Source organism: Streptopelia decaocto, assembly GCF_964273445.1.
Source record: "Streptopelia decaocto genome assembly, chromosome: 23".
In the NCBI taxonomy this organism is placed as follows: domain Eukaryota; kingdom Metazoa; phylum Chordata; class Aves; order Columbiformes; family Columbidae; genus Streptopelia; species Streptopelia decaocto.
Window position 1 is genome coordinate 4630011 of NC_138678.1, and position 15266 is coordinate 4645276.

Genomic DNA, 15266 nt, shown 5'->3' on the forward strand with positions numbered 1-15266 from the left:
CCAGCCAAGCCCCGGGCGCCCGGCGCTGCCCCCCCGCGTCACCGTCCGGCCCCCGCTCGGGCACAGGGGCTCCCAACACCCGCGTCACCGTCCGGCCCCCGCTCGGGCACAGGGGCTCCCAACACCCGCGTCACCGTCCGGCCCCCGCTCGGGCACAGGGGGTCCCAACACCCGCGTCGAGCCCCGCGCAGCACTCGCTGCCTCCTCCCCACACCCCTGTTTGGGGCTGACGCTCTTAATGAGTAATTAACTCTCCCAGATCTGTCTTCCAAGAGCAATGGTGGAGCTCCAGACAGCGAACATTTACACATCTGTGTCAAACTACAATCAAGAAACTGAACTCGACATCTCGATTGCAAAACTTGCTGCAACCAGCGATGCAGGGAGAGTCGTCAAACCACAGTTCCAGCGTCTTATGGGAAGTTAAAGGGACCTGGGCACCCCTGGCACTTTGGGAAACTTCACCCACAGTCTCTCGGACACTTCATTTTGCATGTGGTTTTGCGCGTTCCTGGTGGAGTTCACTCGCACACCCCCCAAGGAAATGGTGACGGCAAAGAATATCTGGTGGTGGTGAGGCTGTGGCTCATTAATGACTACATGTCCTGGAATGGAGGCCTTTAGAGAAAAAAGCCTATTGATATGATATAGAAAATGTCGAAGCTACATGCAACCGCGAAGGATGAGAATGCAGCGCGAACAGATCGTAGAGCACTCGCATAGAAAGGCTCTCAAAGCCCGTCTCGGTGTGCTCGGCCAGGGCCGTTTGCCCGCACCAGGAGCTGCTGCTCCCCCTCGGGGTGCTCTGGGTCGTAAAGCCCTGCCAGCGAAGCTGCGTTCCAGGATTATTCCCTTTAAGAAGCACAAAGGGGATGGAGATGCAGGCAGCGCTCTCCACCGAGCCGGAACGCAGGGCTGCTCCTGTGCCGGAGCCTTCAGCCCGTCTCAACTCCCTCATCCCCCTCCCTCCAACTCCTGGGGTTCCAGACCCTGGGAAGACCTTCCCTTCCCCTTCGCCGCTGCCCGAGGAGGCTGGTCAGTCAATACACTAAGCAGAGGGGCCAGGAGCTGACTGTCTCTTACCTTTGGTTTTAAAAGCAAAGTTACAGTACTTGCAGACATATGGCCTGACGTCTGTGTGCGTGCGAATGTGTTTCTTCAGCATGCTGGGTTTCTTGCAGCGAATTCCACACTCCTCACATACATACTTCCCTCTTCCACGGCCTCGCACATACACATACTCTTCGTTTGATTTGTACCTATGAGCAACAGGCGTCATGATAAAAAAAAAAAGAAGATTCCCACCTCAAAAGTAGAGTCACAACGTTCCTGGATTAATTCAGCATGTTATTGACACCACTGGGTAATTGTTTAAATACAAAACATCTTCAAAAGCTTTTGCCCAGATGCCTACTTCTTCTTCTGGAATATTTTCTTACGTCCTACGTCTGCATCTCTATACAGACAAACAGCCCAAAGTCTGAAATCAAGGCACAGTGTCACCCCAATGTCCTGATTTCCCCATCCTCAAACACAAGCCAGGCACTCGGAACAGTCTGAGTACGCCACGGTCCAGCCTGGCTGCCTCCATCGTCCTCCCAGCCTGTGCCGCGGTTCAAACGCCCCGTCTGGCACCGCACGGTGCACGGGACCAAGGAGATCCACCCCAGCGCAGCCCCTGGTGGCTCAAAGCCTTCTCACCCACGGAGACGCCGGTGAAAGGCGCCCGGAGGCTGCGATGCACCACGCGCTGCGGCCCTGCAGGATGGGACACCCAGCATGGACACAGAGAGAAAACACCCCTTTTTAAATCATACGGTGCTATCGCTGAACGTGAACACCGCAGTCTCCAGGCTCTTTTATCTTTGGCACAACGTCATGAGTTAGATTTACCCGAGAGAACGAGACCGGTCATCCTTCCTTCCCACCGTACATTCATTTCTCCTCTGGCCACGCATTAGCGCGTAGGGAAGGCTACGTGATGCGGGTTTGAAAAATACTTGTGAGAGTGAGACAAATCCTTTGGCCTCCTGCCGTTCAGCAAATGGAGACTGTCATTTCCTTCACTTGCAGCACAAGAAGAATAAGGAAACACAAAACAGGTCCCTTCAGATTTTTAAGAGGCTAAATTTTGGAAGCAGGGTACTTCTTGCAACCCATTCTGTTTCTATTCTGTATGATTTAAGTCTGGTCTTCAGAAATCCCCAAACATCCAGTTTTGAAAATTGGGCCTTCTAAAGCATCTTAATGGGGGATCCAAAGACACACAACACCTGGAGTCACCGTTTCGTAACATCCCAGTAAAGCACATTCCAAACCAGAACGGTGGGAAAACAGCAGCCAGACTGAACAGAAACAGCAGCACTGAGGATTCCAGTACTTAAATGAGTAGAGTAAATCCTAAAATATATATATATATATATAATGAGCAAAGAAATCATTGCAGATCTCCTGCGCAGGTTTCAGACCCAGACTAGAGAAAAGAGAGGCAAGATGGGCGCCCAGGCAGCCCCAGTCCAGCGTGAGATACCGGGGAGCACCAGCAGAGCCGGTCTGGGGGTCCAACAGCTCCATGGGGGCACGGCTCGTGTTTGCTGGCGCCAGCAGGAGCTCTCCAGAACACAACGGGCTCGCCTGGTAGCCCAGATATTCCCAAGTATTTTATCTTCTCCAACAGAAACCACAGCAATGCCATCTATCCCCATCGCTTTCCCGCCTCAAGAAAACCCCAAAACCCCAAAACCCAGCCAAACAAACAAAAAAAACCCCATGGAACACCCTTCATCACCAGGTTCTCATGATCTGAGCGGAGCTGGTGGCTGGAGAGCACACAGCGGCTGCCACATCCACCCACGCCCGCAATGTCCCGCTAGCTCCATAGATACCAGGGTACACAGAATTATTTGTCAGGGATGGCCAACGTCCCTTCCTCGTTCAGTGACTGAACGCTAACGCAGCCAAAGGAGCAAAGGGAATCCAGGATTCTCCTGTCCACATTTGTATTCGAGGCCTCCTTCTGCCCCTCCTTCCTTTCTGTCATTACGCTGGTAATCCCCTTGCCATTTAAAAAATGGAATGACTCCTTCATCAGCCCTGCGCTGGCACTGCCCGCAGTTACACCCTGCACGGAAACCTCTGCGCAGGTTCTGTGTCCAGCGGCCCCTCCGTCAGCCTCGTTAAAGCCATCAGAGCTGGCTCTTCCCGGATAAAAAGGGACACGTGGTTTAATCTGAAATGAGACATCGCAGCTTCTCCGGCACTCACTGACTGAGCCACCCTACAACACTTATTTTCCTATAGCTCCCCTGTGTAAAACACCCAGGAGAGGAGGGAACCAGAAAAAGAACGGGAACCTGCAGAAACACCGAACCAAACGTGAAGAGGAAAGCCAGGGAGGTGACGCTGCCACAACGCAGAGAACGCTGCTGCAAATGCCACCTATTGAGGGCTATAATACGTTCATGGAGATAATGACTTCAACGTGACGCTGGTTTCTCTGTGGCTCTAACACGCTCATATGATTTGCATCAGAAAGCCAAATCAGTGACAGCTCGCTTCATGCGGAGATTCACCCGGACAGGGATCCTCCTGCTCCGCAACGTTTGCTGTAACCAGATCCCTCTAATACCCACAGCTGGAGTTTGCGTCAGCAAACCCGGGCTGGTTGTGGAATTCATAATCCCGCCGTTAGCAACTTACACCTCCCGCGGCGTCGCAGCTCCGGCTAATACCGAGATGATTTGAAACCCAGGGGGCTAACTGGCCATTACGAGCTCGGAGACTCATTTAGGAAATACTTCCTTCACACAGACACACAAAAAGATAAAATTCAGTTACTCGCTGCATTTTTGAAAGGTTATTTGCTGTGTTCTGCTAACAAACGCGCGGTTGTTGAGTTCTGTGCAACCACTACGGGCGTTTCAGGGCAAGAGGAACTGGCACAGCTTCCACAGGCAGGACCAGAGCCAGAGACACAGTGACCCAACCTGAGCATCGCGTCAGGAGCCGCACGGAACCCAACGGGAACACATCCATCTGGAGAAAGCTTCCTCTCAGCTCCGACACATAGTCCAAACTTAAAACCATGAAGCACTTATTCCTTTGCAGGCTTTAAGAGGCTTAGTTTTAATATTTGCTATCTAACTACCCTTTTGAGTCAGACACTTCTTGTCTCAGCGCTGGCACTGCAAGAAAAAAACCACACAGCTCAGGCCTAAGTTACCCTTTCTGCTTTTTATAATATTCCTGGTGGGTCCTCACAGCTCGGATTTTACCTAAGGCAATTTTCCACATTTCTTTGAATGGGAAACAATAAAGTGGGTGTATCCCTCCCTGTGATGCCGGCGCTGTCAGCACGACCCCGGTGGCACTGGGGCCGCGGGACGTGCCAGCGATGCCGGCACCGTGGGTGGCCGGAGCGCAGCGCTGACCCAGAGACCCGGCGCTGGCGGAGCCCGCACGGCGCTGGAAACGCCCGGGAGCCGGCTCCTCCGGCGCTGCCCTGCGACCGGGGCGCCAGAGCACCCGGAGGCCGGCGCCGAAACGCCGACCCGACGCGGTCGCACCTGGGACGCTGCACCCAGGTCCTTGCGCTGCGAAAGCTGAGGGATGCCAGCAAACGGGAAAAAAACGGGAGGGGAGAACCCCCCGGTGAAGGGGATGGATGCAAAGATGAACGAGGGAGGAACGCACAGCAAAAGCGAGTAATTCAAACATCACGCTGGATAGACAGGAAAAGGGCTATGGACAGGCTGACGATCCGGAAAGGTGCACGTGATAGTCAGGAGGCGGAGACATTTACTATTTACAGTTATCCTAAGAACTAGAGCGGAACCAAGAAATAGTAAAACGTAAGCTAAACATGCAAAGAGCGGGGCAGCGTCTGCAGGCTGGTTCACCCCACGCAAAACGCGGATTTAAAGGGTGCAACAGCTCCCGCACGCTCGGGCTCCAAAGCGCCTTCACCGGACGCGGCTCCCGCTGGAATTCACTGCAGGAGCCGACACGAGCCGCTGACAGCCCTGCCAGACACCGCCGGACAAACAGCCGGTGACAGCAGCGCACAAAATGTGCTCAAACAGCCCCAATCCACACAAAAAGCTTTTGCAAGCATAAAAACACGGGCCAGAGAATGAGTTTTAAAGGTGTTTCTCCAGCAGCAAAAGCAAATCCTTTTGCTAAGAGAGTCTATTTGATTGAAGAGGTGTTGTGGGCTACAAGAGGATCTGTGCCTATGTGAGTCCTATATGACTTCTCCAAACGTCACGCTCGAGCGAAGGCTCGATTCAACCTCGGGCTGCGGCACCACGGCCTCCTCTAGGCTATCAGAAGCAAAATTACAGTTATACTCACTATGGCTCTATCTGCAGTTACACAACTCGCGCTCCCCACGCTTTAATCATTTAATTGTCATTGCAAAACTGCTATAAAAGCACGTGCATTTCAGGAAAAAAAAAATCAATGTAAATAGTACTGAAAATAGTGCTGAAAACCCTGCAATTAGAGATGAAACCAGGCTGAAGAAAACACTGGCTGCAAGGTGCATTCAGTGCAACGTGCCTGTGATCAGCTTGAGCCGCCCTAGCGTGAAGAAATGTGGAGTTACACTGAATGCGTGCACAGGCTAATTAGTCCCTCCCGGGCTTCCCCCCCACTAAAGCCAATTGCAAAAGTGAAGTAATGCAAAAACTTCCACATCTCTCACTTGTTTAACGACTGGGCTGCGTGTCCCTTATCCACGCGAAGTCGGCTATTGCCACCCACACAGCCCAGCTCACCAGCATCAACGGGAAAGGAAAATCATCTGCGGTATTTAACAACCACAGGGTCGCGATGGTGGCACCACGTCTGCCGTCCACCTCTGCGCACCATTTCCGAATAATCCCCTGTATGTTATCAGGATAAACGAACGCCCCGTGACCGCTGCCGCCGCTGGGGTTCCCTTCCCAGCGCCAGCGGACGGGTCGGGTCGCGGTGCAGAATTGGGCCCAGGGACGGACGCTGCCCCCGGGCGCTGCTCAGCACCGCCCGCCCCTTCGGACATCAGATCGAACCAGAATAACGTACCACGTTAAAACAAACACGAACGACGCGCACACAAGAAGAATCCAAACCGCCACAAAGTCGTCCAGCTGACTCATAAAATATTCACAGAGAAAGTCCGGCACGGAAATCCCCACAGATGACCCGTCCCCATCCCATCGTTCTCCTCCTCCGCCCCATCAGAACTGATTAAACAATTTCCAGAGAATCTGACATTAATGACTCCATCTGACTCCAAGCGCCTGACACAGACACTTCTTGTTCTCAGAACAGCTCTTTCTGCCACTGTTTCTCCAAGCGCTGCGACCGGCTCTGGATGCCGTCGCTGCTTTAATTAGAGGCTGCCTCTTGTCCTTCTGTCGCTCGTCGTGTCGCGGAGGAAGGGCCGGCTTTAATGGCCTTAAGCCAGTGCTTTATTCTAAGTGCTACACGTACTATTATTAAACGTACTAGTACTATTCTCCCTGCAGTACCTGGATTTTTGGGAGGCACGCTGGGGGCTGGAACACTTGTCAGTCCTAAAGAGATCGTCAAATTATGGAAGACTTCGTTGTGGACTGAGGTCAGTTACAACTGAAGGGCTATTGCAAGCCGGGCTGAGGATGTCGAATGGATATATCCAACCAAATAAATACACATATATACATTCTGCCCACTGCTCCCATTGCATGGTCATTAGCTCCAGGATCTTTCCCCCCCTCTCTATTTTGATGCTGCTACCAAGTTTATCTTAACACAGCTACAAGAAATTATCATTGTGAGGATTTGGCTTCCGAGATGCATAAACATAAATGTATTTTGAGGGTGTATTTCCATGTGCCTGTGTAAAGAAATACCTATTTTTGACAAAAACAGGCTTTTGGGGTACATGTGACACCTTGTTGTTCAGTTGGATATGATTATAGCCGCAGTGACCCCCAACACCTTCATTCCACCGCCCCGGTGGGCTTTGGGGGCACCACAGGAGGAGGCCATAGAACAACAGGGATGGTGAAACAACAGAAAACGTCCCCCAAGCTCCCGCGGCTCCACCATCAGGCGCTGGAGAAGCTCTTGGGAATCAGTATCCCTTTCTACTTTGTGTATGTGAGCGCCATGGGTTAGTGCTAGAGCTGGGTTACGGGTGGACTCCATGATCCTGAGGGTCTCTTCCAACTGAAATGATTCTGTGATTCTGCGACTCCAAGAGGCTGCAGCGCTCGGGGTGGGTGTGCGGGGACTTGGGCACGGATGGTGTTTGGGAGCTGTTTTTATCCCCATCCTTTTGTTTCTTAGCAATAGGAACCCAAACACTTCTCCTCCAAGTGCAGAAGCTTCCAGCAGCTCCACAAGGGTCCGGCAGGGACTATTGAATTTCATTCACTTCTTCACCAGCAACACGAACGCCCGTCCATGAACTGCTGGCACAATAAAACCGAATGTCTACGGCCGCCTGACATGAACAGCACCGCAAAGCGCGTCCAAGCGCCGGCCTGGTTACGCTTCGAAATAACAGGAAGCGCCTTGATTTCAAAGAATCTTGGACATGGACCTGGCACCCTGCACTTTATAGAATTACTTCTTCGAGACAAACGCTTGATTTCCAAACGTCTCCAGGAGGCAGCCCAGCCAACCCCAGCACCGGTTCCACAGGGAGCTCCAGCACAAGCCGGGGAGCTGGGTGGAAGCAGCGCGGGGTTTGGGAGGAGAAAGGGTCCCCTTTGGAGCCTTCGAGAAAGACAGAGGTGAGAAGGTGCCATGGACAGGACCGGCATTATCAACCGAGTCCTTCAAGGCTTCTTGCAGTTAAAACCGGATCCATGCGACGCGCGTTTGCTCGGGCTGAGCGGGAGGTGTCGGAGCACCCGTCCTGGCTCGCGGATCCCAGGGGTTTCCTTCCAGCTGGTTCTCCCGAGCTCCGCACCCCGGGCGCTGGAGGGCGGAGGGGAACCCGCGGCTCCCGCCGAGCCTGACGCTTCCCTAAGTGGGGTCCAGCTCCCCAGTGAAAGCTCTTAACAAGTAACAACAATGAATAATAATAACGGAATAGATTGACTTCTCTAGCATGGAAGCCAAAAAGCCTCTGGCTATATTGAAACACAATAATCAAAAGCAAGTCCAGCTGCCTGGTCCCATTTTTCCCCAAAGGTAACAAAACCATATACAAAACCATAGTAAAGGCAATCAATACAAAAGTACTCAGAAAGTATCACTTTCTGGTCTGTTCTTGCCCTTATCACCACTGGGGATTGACGGCTGATAAAATGCTGATCTCCAGATATAAATAACACTGACAAAATACCCAAAGCCACTTAGGTTATTATGACATATTGACATCCCCGAGGATCTAATGGATCAGGCTTAGATTACCACCTCCAAGCAGCCCATCCCGTCACCCCCGTTCTGCGCTGCAGGACCCAGGGTTGTCGTTATTAATGAAATCCGGTACGTTATTCTGGAAGCCGGAGGAACGCTCCACGGGAACTCGAGGCTCAGCCTGGTCCCAAGCCCTCACCCATCCTTCAAACCGGCCCCAGACCAATCAATCTGTACAACACTGATTTAATTACTCCTCGTTTCCTATGCTTCCTGTCTGCTGTCAAGGCCAAGCAAGGAAATGAGGACTAACCCCAAGGGGTCTGAGATACCATCAGTCCAACCGGACCGAAGCAACACCGGGAACCGCATAAGAAAGTTTTGTCCTACCACGTGTCAAACCAACTGCAGACAGGTAAGAGACTCCAGATGAGCCGTGGGAAGTGTCTCGCCCCTCGGGCACTCATCTGGACGAGCAGAATCCCATTTTAAGCCCGGCTTGTCTCTAATAAGGACGAAGAATCTCCATCCCTCGGGGAGGACCTGTGTTGTGAAAGACCTGGCAAGAGGCAGCAAGTCATCAGCCTCACTGAAACTATGAATGCCGGGATGCGCACTGTTGGGAAGATGCTGTTTGAGTGTTTCTACAGCCAAAATACGGACCCCAATCCAACCTGCCCTCGAGCCAGTGTGAGGGTTTGCTTCAGGGGCACCAACTGGGTGCACTCAACGTAAATGAACTGGTGACCAATCGACTGGATGCTGCCGGTTCGTCAGCGCCCCCCCAGCCCGGGCTCTGAGGGCTCAGCGATGACTGTTCCCACCTCTGTAGGAAATCGCTCATCCCAGGCTGTCCCCACGCAGCCAGCGCCTCCGGGCACCCGCGGCTCCGCGGGGCAGGGGCGGCTCTGAGTGCCCTTTCCCATCTCGCTGCTCCTCCCCGGGGCGTCCTGAGGCACAACCGACTTCACTCACTGCAAAAGTCGCCGTTTCCCTCCTGTGCTGCTGTTCCTGCAAAAACCAACGAGAGCCCAGGGAGAGGGAGCTGGAGCCTGTTCTCTCTTGCACATCATCAGCGCAATGGTTTAGGCAGCTCCAACCACACATGCGAGGCAATGCAGGAGCCGGCAGCGCGGGTAACGGGGGCAGAGCCCCCAATGCCAGCCTGACCTGCGGGGAGGCGAGCGGAGCCAAGTTGTGCTTGCAGGACCTATAGTTCAACCCCCTCATCTTTTAACTTGGAACCGAAACACATTGGACAGGACACTTAGTGAGGAAAGACTCTGGAAAATACATAATGCTATTTTCCCAGGCGTTTTTCTGCAACTGAACTTAAAAAGAAACACCTCTCTCAGGCATCTGCTTTCAGCTGGTACATTAAGCAACTGCTGTGCAGAGCTTTCAGAGTGTAATGGTTATAATAATAATAAAAAATAAGTTTATGCCAAGAGCACACTCTTCTGTAGCTTAAGCAGCAGCTGCACATGCCCTAAGTAATTTCTTTTAGAAGTCCCTCACTATTCTTCAGCCGTGGATAGTCTCCTTCACATCCTGCTAGTGTTAGAAACCACTTCTACAGGTACTTTTACAGCTTCAGATCACAGATCTACGACGTGCAAATGTTTCCACGAGCCCCGGTAGCACAGCAGCTCTGGTTCGGCACCATCAGCCCCCGCGGGTCTCAGCCCCGGCTCCGAGGATGCGGCGCAGCCCCCGCGTCCCCGTGGCACCGCGCCGGTCCCCCTGTTCCCAGGCGCTGAGACCAGGGCCAGAGCAGCCGGGAGGCGAGTCCTGCGGGAGGCAGAACCTCCATCGCCGGCACCGAGCGGCGCCGGAGCTGGTGGGAGGAGGAGACAGGCTCCAGGTCGCGGACGGTCCGGCCACCTCCCCTGTGGGTTGCAGGGGATGGTGAAATTATCCCCGCTTGGAAAGTTTCCCACGGAAATCTCGCTGAGATAACACGCAGCGAGAAAAACGTGCCGATGTCTGCGTGTGCAAACAGCGGGAGATCAGAAGGTTTGGGGGGAGACTCTTTAAACAGGATGAAAAATATACATTAGAAGAAGTCCCCTGAGAGCCTCAAGGTCTGCTGACGACATTGAAGGGTTTTCGCTTTGAGTTCAACATCCATCCTGAAGCAGGAGCGGCTGGAAGCTGTCACGGCACAGCAGCTTCCTGGTCCTTCGCAGGAGAAAGCAGCTGGTAACTGCAGCTGAGCCCCTATGGATCGAGTCTTTGCACTGCAGACCGGCTGCCCGCGTTACAATAACCGAACAGCCTCCCTACATGGGTCAGAGCGAGTCCTCTGCAGCCCTCACTGCCACTGTGCCCCTGTGCGGCCGGTCCTGCATCCTGCACACGTTAAAGATGAATATTGTCCAAGATTGGAACCCTCTTATTTAACTTAACATGGTGCCTATAAGCCCACGCTGCAGGCACTGCACACAGAATAAGAAGCCAGTTTGTAGCCTGTAGAGTTGCTGCGCCAAGGACAGATGAAGAACCAGCAGATGGACGCTGGTCCTGCACTAGCACTTCCCTTTAAAAGAAAAACATGGAAGCATCGCAGAAATCCCTGCTCAGAAGGCTTTCTCTGTATATTTTGTATGTGCGCAAGGCAGTCTGTCAAATGTACCAGTGTATCGTGCTCAGTTTTGCTGAGGCCAAAATGTATTTATTTTTATCTCCAGAAAGTTACACAACCCACCATCCCTGCTTCTCCTGCGGCTGTGGCACTTTTCCCAAACCAGGGAGGGACACGCCGGCCTCCGAGGGTCTCACGGACACGTCTGCACAGGGGACACGTGGGCTCGTTTCCAGCTCACGTTCCGCCGGAGACGTGTCTGAAGACAAGGAGACACCCAACCCTGTTAGAGTCCGAGGCGGCTCCTCCTCGAAACCGCTCCTGGCCCCTCTGCTAGACAAACAGGGAGCGGCGGGCGGCTGCCAACAACCGCGGGCGCTCGCGGCACCGCGGGCCAGCGGGGCTCCCCGGCCGGGCCGTCTGCAGCGCGGCCCAGCGCCATCTGATCCCAGCGCAGTTCACGAACCCACCGCTCCAGATGTGACCCCGGCTGCCGGGGGCTCTGGCAGCGCTGGTGACACTTCTCAGGAGACACGGGAAGGCGGCAGAGACGGGCCGGGCAGAGAGAAGCGGCTGGTGCTGCCGACACGTCCTCCGCTCTGCAGCGCCCCGCGCAGGGAGCGAGCACCCGAGGGCCTCTGCTGAAGGAGGGCAGAGCTAGAAATTACCGTAACTCGCTGCTCTTCACTGCAATAAACAAAAGCTCCCCAAGCTCCGGCGGAGACCCAAGTGTGTTTGGCGCCCCGGGGAGCCGCTGTGCTGCACGACGCTGTGCGGGGCCAGGAGCCACCGCGGCTTTCTGTGCTGGTAGAGCTGCAGGTTGGAAACGCTCACAGAACAGGACTGGAACCCCCAGAGCCCTCCTGCTCTCCCTCCAGCACAAACTGGGAGGAACTGGAAAATCCTTCTCAAAGGTGGAGCCTGGCTCTCCCAGCCCCACTAAGGATGTATCGGGCGTTACCGAGTCCTTGCGAGTGTTCTCACCGCCAGCGTGACTTGTGCGCTCACCTCCAAAATATGCAAAAAGAAGTAAAACTTTTCCAAAAGTAGAATTTGGAATCCAAGCGGGGAGCGGGGAGTGCTCAATTCCCGGCCTCGGGGACGCGGTCCTGCTGGAGGTGGAACAGGACCATGGCATTTCATAGGGTTCATGTTCTCAAATGCATGTTGTTTTTTGAAAGTAGAATGTGAGCACACTTCACTCTTTGCCCTCTGTAATTTCCACCATGAGGAATGTTCGCAAGAGTGTCGCATCCCATCTGTCATCACCGGGATTCTCTGGTAGTCGCCACTGAAGAGAATGGAAAATCAACTGCTACGTTTGGGAAGACTGAAAACAAAACAAAACACTAAAAAAACCCCACAAAACCGGAATCCCAGTAACATCCGCCTTGAGGAAGACCCGTCTCCTCAGAAGTGAAGTTCTCCTCATTAGAAAGCGACAGAAAAGAGAGCCCCCAAAAACCAGTTCGGAATTACGTTCTCCAAGTCATCTTCCTGCCATTCGCCCCGTGGAATATGGATCGAGTAGCAGGCAGCCAGCTCTGGGTCTGCTGTTTAAACATCAGGTTTCTAATTGATTGCACAGTACTTGGAATCCATTAAAGGGCTTCTATAAATTACATTCTGTATAGGACAGGCTGCCTAGATATGCAGATGTTAAGAACTGGCTAATCCTAAGTAAACCTGGTAAAAACGTTTGCTTTCTCAAATTTTCCACTGAGTTAATTGCAGAGATTGTGTCACTGAATCAATAAAGAGAAAACTCCGTAATCCCGACGTTCGCCACAAGCCCATAAACAGTCTGCTCGCAGGGAGAGCCTCTCATTGCAGACACTGCCCGTGTCAGCCAGCGGCTGGAACAGGACGTTGTGTCACGCCTGGGAATCCCAGATGCAGAAGGACGCCCAGGTGATCGCCGACTGACTTCAGCACAGATTCTTTTACATGATCGTTTTCAAGCCCCTGGCAAAACAAAGTGTCCGGTTTGCCTTCTAGTAAACTGAAAAGCAATCAAATAAGAGCATCTTCCACCCAAGACCCGAGGGCCACGCTCAGGCCGTGCCGCTCCGCAACCACGTCCCAGCGGAGCGGCCCATGGGCGGCGGGACGGACGGTTACGGGATCCTCGGTTGGGAGGAGAGAAACCACTGCAGGGAGCCCAGCGGCCCAGCTGGAGAACAGGAGCTGAGGGGAGACCTTCTGATCTCTGAACTGCCTGAAAGGAGCTTGGAGCCAGGGGGGTCGGGCTCTGCTCCCCAGGAACAAGCGCCAGGCTCAGGAAAACCCCTCTCACTCAAGAAGGCAAATGACAGGCATCCTTTGCTTACACCTGGGAGCAGAGTAAAATGTGACTATACAACCCCAGCCCTGCTTCCCAGAGATGGGTCCCCCTGCCCTGGGCTGTGGAGTGAGCTCAGCTCCAGGATTCAAGTCGATTCTCAGGTAAATGAAGCAGCATCAGCCGGTACCGCCCCCGGGCGCACACGGCAGCTGGATCTGACACGGACACGAGCTCACTCGGATCCCTCCTTTGCTGCACTCGGGATAAACGACCCTTTCCAAACAAAGGTGGTGAATTCCTAGAACTCATCCGAGCAGCAGAGGAAATCCCCTGGAGGAACCGGCCCGAGCGGGAGGCCGGAGCCCCACGCGGAGCAGCGTTGCTGGTTCAGCAGCGGGGCAGCCGAGCTCCGGCGCCGCCTGCCAGGGGCTTTCCAGGAGGCGTCGGCGCGGGGCGCGAGCGGCACTTTGTGCGGCCGGTCATAGTGATGCAGTGAGATCAGCCCGGAGGTGCTGACCACAGATCCCAGTGCGCCCACAGCAGCGGGAACTGGGAAGAGCGGGGGAAGGGAGGTTTGCACACAGCTCATGGGTTCCCCCAGAGCATTTCTTGGTTTTGTTCTGTGTTTGTGGCTTTTTTTTCATTTTTCATTGGTTTTCTTTGTTTTCCTCCTCCAACCCTCCAGCTGTTCGCGCGGCACCAGCCAGACGGGGCTCTGCCCGCGCTCAGGGAGCGGAGATCACAGGTGGGGGGTTTCACGACCCCGGTTCAGAAGATCCCACGGCTGGGGAACCTGCAGCTCCGTGTTATTAACCCTTATTGGTGAGGACAGCGAGTGAAGGACCTGGATTGATATCAGAGTCAGACCAAACCAAGGTCCAGAGCAGCCTGGGTCACAACAGCGCTATGAGCATCTCCCTTAATGTCCAAAGATACATTCCATGACATCGCCTTGGGTTCTTCTTGTTCACCTGCGGATTTGTACACATGGACGGGGCGAAGGGGAAGTATTTTTTTAAGGTATGAATGCAGGATGCTCTGGTCTGCAACCATAAGATTGTAGCCACAAGTTTTGTTCTGTAAAGGGGCAGCAAAAGAGAAGAGTTTTCCAAAGAGAGCCTTCTTTTTGGTGTAATACTCATTTGACGTGACACTGCTTTGGGGATGGCAGTTGGGTTAGCTGTCTTTAACCCCCTATATCTTGGTGTTGCTTCTCCTACTAGTTGCAATCAACTAATGCAATAAGCCAACGGATGGGCCCCATAAAAGCACTGAGAGTTTGGCTATGAAACAGAAGAACACGTATTGACTGTAACCACCCCGCTGCTATCAGGTTTCATCGTGGTAACACTAATGCACAGCAAACGGGCAACATTTCCCCGACAAGACCATAATGCCATCCCAGGCCTCACTCTCCAAGCAGGTCGATACCAATCTACAGTTCCATGATGTCAGATTTGGGAATGGGGCTGGTGCCTCCCAAGGACCCGGCGGATTGATGGAGGTGACACGGAGCCACCGAGGCACCGCGCCATTCTCCCGCAGCGCTGCTGGCCAGCCTGACCTTCAAAGATCATCGTCACTGCTCCAAACCACCACAGGATCCCCCAGGACCGGTCCAATGGAGGTTTTTATTGGCTCTTGCAGGAGTACAAACTCCAGCCTGGCTGTTTAATGCACGGTTCTCCCAGACACAACTGCGCCCAGTCCGCGCGTGGGACGGTCAACAGCTCCCATCTACTCCAGTGCATGGGTGTGCTCAGGGGGCTGTGCATAGCAATACAGCTATATCCAAGTCTTACGGAATTTCAGAATCACAAGAATAATTCCCTGCTGAATTACACAGGTCTTAAGACCTGCTCTGTAAAAGCAAGAGCTCTAAAGAAATCAACACTGAAAGGGAGAAGGAGCTAAAAGAGCTGCAGCAAGTTCACGTGGTAACGCTTGCATTTCTTTATCATCTCCCTCTTTGGTTGAGGCAACAAAGCATGGGATGGCTCCACAAGGTTGGAAACCAACGGCATCCCGCTGGAAGGATGGTCTGGCAAGCAGCAGACCATG

The 15266-nt window shown here is 53.5% G+C and overlaps 1 protein-coding gene across 1 annotated transcript in view; it reads right to left on the bottom strand.

Annotated features, from left to right (window-relative positions):
* Positions 1-15266, bottom strand: part of HIVEP3 (HIVEP zinc finger 3) — a 129620-nt gene that overhangs the window by 17196 nt on the left and 97158 nt on the right. The window contains exon 6 of the mRNA XM_082071234.1: positions 1084-1259. Within this exon, the coding sequence (XP_081927360.1) occupies positions 1084-1259 (176 nt within the window). The remainder of the gene's footprint in view (positions 1-1083; positions 1260-15266) is intronic.